This window comes from Brassica oleracea, chromosome C3 (assembly GCF_000695525.1).
Source record: "Brassica oleracea var. oleracea cultivar TO1000 chromosome C3, BOL, whole genome shotgun sequence".
NCBI classification, from domain to species: Eukaryota; Viridiplantae; Streptophyta; class Magnoliopsida; order Brassicales; family Brassicaceae; genus Brassica; species Brassica oleracea.
Window position 1 is genome coordinate 56,270,153 of NC_027750.1, and position 8,270 is coordinate 56,278,422.

The 8,270-nt window shown below is 38.6% G+C and overlaps 2 protein-coding genes and 1 non-coding gene across 3 annotated transcripts; 2 read left to right on the top strand and 1 right to left on the bottom strand.

Moving 5' to 3' along the window:
- Positions 1 to 249: 249 nt before the first annotated feature.
- On the top strand, positions 250 to 3,052 carry LOC106336018 (shaggy-related protein kinase eta-like). The gene is made up of 8 exons (XM_013774731.1): positions 250 to 468; positions 1,030 to 1,455; positions 1,530 to 1,604; positions 1,683 to 1,739; positions 1,813 to 1,953; positions 2,039 to 2,089; positions 2,172 to 2,351; positions 2,451 to 3,052. The coding sequence occupies exons 1-8, from the start codon at positions 454 to 456 to the stop codon at positions 2,646 to 2,648; spliced, it is 1,143 nt and encodes a 380-aa protein (XP_013630185.1). The 5' UTR covers positions 250 to 453; the 3' UTR covers positions 2,649 to 3,052.
- Positions 3,053 to 3,633: 581 nt separating this feature from the next.
- Positions 3,634 to 3,706, top strand: TRNAE-CUC. Its single transcript has one exon. It is a non-coding gene; the product is annotated as a tRNA-Glu (tRNA).
- Positions 3,707 to 4,933: 1,227 nt separating this feature from the next.
- LOC106329086 (probable LRR receptor-like serine/threonine-protein kinase At4g36180) lies at positions 4,934 to 6,675 on the bottom strand. The gene is made up of 2 exons (XM_013767672.1): positions 6,148 to 6,675; positions 4,934 to 6,015 (listed from the first exon to the last, which is right to left on the bottom strand). The coding sequence occupies exons 1-2, from the start codon at positions 6,630 to 6,632 to the stop codon at positions 5,199 to 5,201; spliced, it is 1,302 nt and encodes a 433-aa protein (XP_013623126.1). The 5' UTR covers positions 6,633 to 6,675; the 3' UTR covers positions 4,934 to 5,198.
- Positions 6,676 to 8,270: the final 1,595 nt, after the last annotated feature.

The following is an 8,270-nucleotide window of genomic DNA, read 5'->3' on the forward strand; positions in this document are numbered from 1 at the left end:
ACAATGAGTGATAATTTTAGATTCATTTTATTAATCACTCTTATAATTATGAAAATGAGACATTGAATACCAATTTAGACCCTAAACCAACGATTTAGGAAGATGATGAGAGCATCAAAGATTCAAAAAATTGATTGATGCCCTTCGATTACGAAATAAGAGCCCTTGTTTTCGAGGGTGTTTATGTAACTTCCTTTAATAAACGAAAACTAATTAAAATAAAATACGAAAGAAGATGGCGAAGAAAACGGAAAGTAGAGAGAGAGAGAGAAATAAAAGAGAGAAGTAGAGCTGGATTCACATGGACTTGTTCTCTCCCTTCTCATCTTGCGACTTCTCTTTCTCTCTCTCCACCTTTGATCATTACCAACAAAACTGATTAAAACCAATTTTGGTCTCTCAATCCCATTCTCTCTCACTCTTCTCTGTCTTTCCTTCTCTCCCTCTAACGCCATGGCTGACGATAAGGTAAAGCTAATTGTACTTTTGAGGGAAGATCCTTGTCTGTTTTCCACATTTTACCCTTCAGCTTATTGTCGGAGAGAGAGTCTTGTTCTGCTAGATTTTTTTTTTTAAAAAAAATCAAGATAAGAACTATGTAGCTAGTGTTGTTGAAGTTGAAGTTGAAGGGGGTTTCAAAGTTGTGGGTTTGTCAAAAGTTTCTTTCTTTTTGAGTTAACATGAGAGATCTCTGAGTTTGCTTAAAGGGTCTTGGGGTTCTGAGTTAGACGACGACCTACCTAACTATTCTTAAAGCTTTTTAAAAAAAGAGGATTTGTAAATTAAGCATCTTTGGGGTTTGGTGAATTAGCGATAGGGATCTGCACTCTACTTGCTAGATCTAGAACTGGGCATAGAGATTCGTTCTTGTTATGTTTTGTTTTTATTACATGCGTTTCTGTTTCTGTTTTACCTTTCTTCTCGCGTGACTACTCGTAACGGCAACTTCTTTTTGATTCTTTCTTTGACCCTTTTAAATTAAGCTTTTAGTTTTAGGTTTTTTTTTTGCTGACCTTTTGTCTCTTACAGGAGGTGCCTGCTGCTGTAGTTAACGGACACGATCAAGTCACTGGCCACATAATCTCCACAACTATCGGAGGCAAAAACGGAGAACCAAAACAGACGATAAGTTACATGGCGGAGCGAGTCGTCGGAACAGGCTCCTTCGGGATAGTCTTCCAGGCCAAGTGTTTGGAGACCGGAGAAACCGTGGCGATAAAGAAGGTTCTGCAAGACAGGAGATACAAGAACCGAGAGCTTCAGCTGATGCGCGTCATGGACCATCCTAATGTGGTTTGTTTGAAGCATTGCTTCTTCTCCACCACTAGTAACGACGAGCTGTTTCTCAACTTGGTTATGGAGTATGTACCCGAGAGCTTGTACAGAGTTCTGAAACATTACAGCACTGCCAACCAGAGAATGCCTCTTGTCTATGTTAAACTCTACATGTACCAGGTAAACAATTCACATCTTCTGTTTTACATAGAAGAAATGTTCTTTGTTCTGATGAACTTTTTGTGTTGTGTCAGATCTTCAGGGGACTTGCTTATATGCACAATGTTGCTGGAGTTTGTCACAGAGATCTAAAGCCTCAAAATCTTCTGGTATGCGTTAACCTTTCAAGATTCATCAACTCTTTGTGTTGTTTCTTTCTTTGCTAATCTGTCTCCCTTTCTCTACAGGTTGATCCTCTGACTCATCAAGTCAAGATCTGTGACTTTGGGAGTGCTAAACAGCTTGTAAGACTTTAGAAAACATTATAAACTCTTTTGACTTGTAGCTTTTGCTGATGAAGTTTACATTTTGCATCAGGTTAAAGGTGAAGCCAACATCTCTTACATATGTTCAAGATTCTACCGTGCACCCGAGCTCATATTCGGTGCCACCGAGTACACAACTTCCATTGATATCTGGTCTGCTGGTTGTGTTCTTGCTGAGCTTCTTCTCGGTCAGGTAAACCAATTTTTTTTTACTAATCACATTCATTACTTTCGCGTTACAAGTCATTGTAATGATATTATGTTCCTTATGAACGCAGCCATTATTCCCTGGAGAAAATGCTGTGGATCAGCTTGTTGAAATCATCAAAGTAAGAACCTTTAACAGTGATATAGTTCAAAGCACATTCATTTGGCTACAGTATCCTCATTGTTTTAAGTTGTTGGGAACAGGTTCTTGGTACACCAACTCGAGAAGAGATCCGTTGTATGAATCCACATTACACAGACTTTAGGTTCCCTCAGATAAAGGCACACCCTTGGCACAAGATTTTCCATAAAAGGATGCCTCCAGAAGCTATTGATTTCGCATCAAGGCTGCTTCAGTACTCTCCAAGTCTTAGATGCACAGCGGTGAGTGTTGCTCTTGAGATTTCTCTCTCACTAAGGGTCTTAACTGAAAATGCCAATAGATAAATGTTTTTTTTTGTTTTGTTTCTGGTGTGACTTTAGCTGGAAGCATGTGCACATCCGTTCTTTGATGAGCTCAGAGAACCAAATGCTCGTTTACCAAACGGACGGCCTTTCCCGCCTATCTTCAACTTCAAACAAGAGGTAGCTGGAGCATCACCTGAGCTGGTCAACAAGTTGATTCCAGACCATATCAAGAGACAGTTGGGTCTGAGTTTCTTGAATCAGTCTGGAACTTAAAAAAGACCAAAAGATAAGAGCTTTATATGTATAATGTACCATTACTCAGAGGCAGAAGAAGGTAGTTGAAAGCAATGTGGAGGATAACAATCACAAGTTTTGCCTCAAACTCAGTTCCAGGAATGTTTCTTTGGGGAGACATGTTTGATGGTCAAAGACAGCTTCTACAAACCTAACTTCCCCAAATCTGCAAGAATAGCTATTCAGATGCATCTTCTTTTTCCTTTTACAAGTTTGGTGAAAAAACAAAATCTCCTCTTTTGCTTCATTCTTTCTGCATATGTAAATGAGTATAGTCAGAGATTTTTATTTAGTAAAGTTTGAGCACAAGGTGGAAAAATCTTTAGTCAAAGAGATCCAAAAGTCTACCAAAAGAGGAAGGCTAGAGTTTTTCTGCAGTTCAAGGGGTTTCTCTGTCTTTCTTTTCTCCTTTTGAATGTTTATCTTCTTCTTTTTATGAAATAGTTTGTTTATGACTTGCCTTCTTACAAAGGCAAATCTCAAGACTTTCTTATCCTTTTTTTTTTTGCATTAAGAGAATAACTCGCTCTTCCGTTCTCTGTGTGGGCTCTCTCACTCTTTTACCAAGGAAGTTGGCACAAACATGTTAGGAACAAAGAACAAGGTCTAAAGTACAAAACTCCAACGACTTTCTAATGTACTAACGACCTCAATTTATGTCTTCAAAGCTGGCCATCCACAGAATTTTCACGACTTTCTAATGTACTAACAACCTCAATTTATGTCTTTAAAGCTGGCCATCCACAGAATTTTCGATAATTTCGATTAGGTTAACACAGTCCGTCTCAAACCCAATTTTTTTTTTTTTTTTTTCTCAAACCCAATTTTTCGGATATAGTTTTCCGAAGAAAAGTTATTTGCCCAAATGTAACTCACTCTTCAGTTGTGTGTATTTATTGTATCCACAAAAGTTAACCAGGAAAGATGCAAAGAAATAACTTCTTCTTAACTGAATGAACACAAATCCGTTGTAGTCTAGCTGGTCAGGATACTCGGCTCTCACCCGAGAGACCCGGGTTCGAGTCCCGGCAACGGAGATTTTTGGAACTATTTTTTGAGCTAAGACCAAAAAAGTGAGAGTAGGGGTACTTTCGTCATAATGACAACTAATAAAAGCTAATTCAGTTACCCCAGTCAGCGACGCTACTTGTCGGCCAAAAATGATGCAATGAAGTGGTTCCAAGTTAAGTATGAAGGTGTTATCCTCGACAAGTCTCAGAACATCACTGGTTGAAAAGTTTTTACCATTTTGTTTTGTTGGTGCTAGCTCTGTTTCAAGTTCTTACATTTCTTGTTGTTGAATCGTTAATGTTGAGATATGAACAAATTGTGGAGGTTATGTCATGTTGATGATAGTGTCATGCTTTCCTTGGTTCCTTTTGTATTTGAGATCATCAATTACCAAAACCTATCCAGAACAATGCTGCATCATTACCAAAAGCTATAAAATTCAAGTCACAGATCAAACAAGTGTTGGGAGCCACTAAGAAGTGAAAAGGCTTAGAAAGAGGATAGGGTAACGCGGACTGAGGAAGAATCCGATATATAGCTGGATAGAGATAAAAGAGTAGAGATAGTTTACATCCAGAAAGAGAACACACTGAAGCTCTTTCGAGGAGGGTAAGAGCTAGAACAAGATAAGGGTAAGAGCGAGATCGATGGGGAAGGGAGGGAAAAGGCAGAGGATTTGTGTGGTCATAGTGAGAAATTAGCAATGGCGTTGGGGATAGTTAGCTCTGGGACATGAAAAGATCATAAGAGTTGCTAAAAATCTAAGAGTGTGTGCAGATTGTCAAATGGCCAAGTTCATGTCTAAGTTAACCGGAAGATAGATTGTTCTAAGATATTCAAACCGGTTTCATCATTTTAAAGATGGACGTTGTTCTTGCAAAAGTTTCTGCTGACCATTGAAGAGTTTCATGCACTAAAATGTTAGTACCAGCCTGGTTTACGGTTGGTACGGTCAATGATGAAATCTTTGACAATCGAAGCAATAGAAGAACATGAACAGGCTGGATCTCTATGTCTTCCATGATAGTAACATTGCTTCAATGGAAAACATAACCACGTTATTTAATTTACTCAATTTTATATTTAGTCAATGTTTTTTAAATAAATATCATTTTCAATCATTAATAATCTGGTGAAGATATGAACTAATGACAAATTCAAATTTAGTTTTGTCAACTAAACCATGTTCAAGTGTTCAACCCCGCATGTGCAATATTACATAAACAGAAGTACACAACTAATGATGACAAATGTTTGTTGAAGAAAATAATTGATAAGAATAATTCAATAATTATTACAAAATAATCCTTTTGAAAACATACACTCAAAATTACAACAAACTAATTTTGTTTTTAAAAACAACAGCTACTAATTAATTATACCCACTCAAATGTAAAAAAAAAATCAAAGTAAAATAGCAAATAAAGAATAGACTAAACCGGGATTAATGCGGAGTACCGGTTTGGTTATTCTCCAAAGAATCGCAATCATCTTCTTCTTACAGCTTTCTTGTCGGAATCAACCACACCATTTGGCGCAAAGGATCAAGAAAATGATCAAGAAGACAAGCGAAGCAAGTCCAATGGAAACACCAAGCACAACCTTATTAGGACCATGACCTCCTTCCTTCTTCTTCACACTAGTCTCATCTTCACTACCGTAATCATAATCAGAACTCGAATCCTCCTTCTGCGGCGGCGGAGACAAAGGCAAACCATGTTTATCACACTGGGCAATCCCTAACTTCATCTTTGAAGACAGCACAGTGCGGTTGTAACAGAGGTCACTGTTCCCTCCCACTTTGAACACTTCAAGCTTCTTCAAGAAGCTCGCATTGAACGGAAGGACTCCACGGAAGTCGTTGTTAGCGAGATTCAAGTGCTTGAGGCTCTTCATCTTGGTGATGAACCTCGGAACGGTGCCGTTTAGTTGGTTTCCGCTCAGATCTAAGTGCGTAAGGTCTGGAATCGACGAGATCGAATCTGGGATTGGCCCGGAGAGCTTGTTGGAGGATAACGATAGATTCTTTAGGGAGATTAGGTCGCCGATGCTGTCGGGGATCTCGCCGGAGATGGAGTTCGAAGACAAGTTTAGAGATTTGAGGTTGGAGAGTTGAGTGATCGAAGTGGGGATTGAGCCTTTGATGAGATTGTCTGATAAGTCGATGAATGTGAGATTCGAGTGGAGGGACTTAGGGATGTTGCCGGAGAGATTCGCGTGTGAGATGGTGAGGGAGGCGATCTTGCGCATGTTTCCGAGGATGACGAAGAGGCCGGAGGTGGAGACGGGGACGGAGGAGACGGTGAGGTCGGTGAGGTTAACGAGGCGAGCGAGGGAGAGTCCCGAAAGGCGGGGGAAGGAGGAGACGGCGGAGAAGGAGTGGAGCGAGTCCGGGAGGTGAGGCGGTGGGGAGAGGGAGGGGCAGTTGTGGAAAGAGAGGGAGGTGAGGGAGGGGGAGAGGGCTTTGTAGACTCCGGAGAGGCCATTGCGGCGGCGGAGGAAGGAGGAGGTGGCGGCGAAGGAGCGGAGGGAGGTGGGGAGGCGAGGAGGAGGGGAGAGAGAAGGGCAGTTGAGGAAAGAGAGGGAGGTGAGGGAGGGGGAGAGGGCTCTGAGCGCTGCGGAGGAGATGGATAGGTCGGAGGAGCAGTTTGTGAAGGAGAGGGATGTGACGAGGCGGAATGGGGAGCCGGCGTCGCAGGTCACGACGGTGGAGGAGGGTTTGGAGGTGGGACGGTGGTCGCAGGGGTTTTTGGCGGTGGGGATGTTGAGGGATTCGAGGGCCTTGAGGTGTTTTGGGTCTAATGGGGAAGAGGAGGTGCGAGGAGATGTTCGAGGAATGGGAGAGATGGTTGGAGAAGGGGTCGGAGATAAGGAAGGAGCGGCGAAGCTAGTGGGTGAGGGGAGGAGGAGGAGAAGGAGGAGTAACGGTAATGACGGTGACAGAGGTTTCATGTTGAAGAGAGAGAGAGAGGAAGTGTGTCTGAAGAAAGAGAAAGATTGGGTTTTTCAAAGATGGGTCATGTGACAGTTGGGAACTCTTTATATTTTAGTCTTCTATTGTGGTTTAATTACGATTTTGACCTTAATTTATTCTTCTTTTTTCTTTCATGAATTTTCTTCACACATTGAATTTTTGTTGCGTTAGTGTAGAACTATGGTTGTAGATAGTGATGTTTTTTTGTTTGGGTGTTGTGTCGTACTATGTTTACCATTTGGGACATTTTGACAAATGTAAACACGGATAATCTGAAAAAATAACAAAAGATTGTTTGCGGTAGTACATCAAAAGAATATTAAAAGAGAAAGAAGAGTGTGGAAGGAATGACTACATTGTAAAACAATCGAGGTTAATCAACACAAGTTAAATGTTTACAGTTCTCAAAATGTGAAAAATTGTTAATCTATGATAGTTAATAAACTTGTACAAATCATTAGTGAATCTGCACTAACCATAGTTTTCTGCTTGCTTTACATTTTCTCTGATTCATTGTAACCATTCAAACACTGACAAAAGTAAAAAATATAAGGTTCTATGTGCATTACCACCAAATGTGAATTCACCGGATGATTTATGCTCTGGATCGGAGGGATCGTGTAAGTTAAGTCTCTTGATTTTACTTTTGTAAAAGAAAGTTCATCGATATTAGCATCACTCCAGGCCTTATGCATTGAGTGGGGACAAGAAGAATATCATAGGAATCTTCTTCTTCTTTTTGTAAACCCCATACAAGAATAAATAAAGCTCTTCTAAAAGTTTTGGTACAGAACTCAAATTTATGAAAAACTAGAACCGGCCCGTCCTGGGACGGGATAAAAATTTAAGTTAAGTAGTTAGAGTAAATATTTCATATAAATTGTTATTATTTAAAAATATACATATTAGTTAAATTTTGTATATGTTATTGTATTTAAAGATTAAATAAAACATGTTATCTGAAAATTAGTTATGATTTTTAAAATAAATATTACTTGTTATTTTTAAAAATATGATTTTTTGTCTTGTTAAAAGGTTTAAGATGATTTACTTTTGTTGAGTAATCTATGTTTTAATTATATATTAAGAATTAGATGTGAGACTACATCATTTCTTGTGATTTTCTGGAGTTGGATGACCATAAAAAACTTTGAGATTCTTTTTTTTTTCATATCGGAATGAATGTTATTGATTCGTTTTCTTAATAATTTTTTAATTTCAGAAAATTACTGTTTTAATTATAAGTTAATTTGTGGATGTACCTTTTCATCACTTTTAAAAAACATTTATGGAAAAATTGCCTAATTTTTGTTTGCTTGAGTAATGGTACATGAAAAAAATGTACATTACTTTTGTTCTTATTTTTTTCTTTATTTTTGTGAAAATTTTATTTTGTTCTCTAATTTCATAGTATTGTGTATTATATTATGTGTTTTAATTAAGTTCCTTTTGCAAAAAACACTGAGGTTATAAATTTATTTAGTTTACATTGTGCAATTAATTATAAAATTGATAGATTATATTGTATTAATAATTTGGTCCAGATAAGGAAAACATGTTATTATCCACGAATAGTTACCATATATGATCAAATACCAACCTACTGTTAGATCTCT

Bases quoted from the DNA above. Each gene is read 5' to 3' on its own strand.
- LOC106336018 (XM_013774731.1), top strand. The intron at 1,605-1,682 runs GTATGCGTTAAC...CTTTCTCTACAG, and splicing joins TAAAGCCTCAAAATCTTCTG to GTTGATCCTCTGACTCATCA. The intron at 2,352-2,450 runs GTGAGTGTTGCT...GTGTGACTTTAG, and splicing joins CAAGTCTTAGATGCACAGCG to CTGGAAGCATGTGCACATCC.
- LOC106329086 (XM_013767672.1), bottom strand. From the start codon at position 6,632: ATGAAACCTCTGTCACCGTCATTACCGTTACTCCTCCTTCTCCTCCTC. The intron at 6,016-6,147 runs CAAAGCCCTCTC...TTCGGGACTCTC, and splicing joins AATGGCCTCTCCGGAGTCTA to CCTCGCTCGCCTCGTTAACC.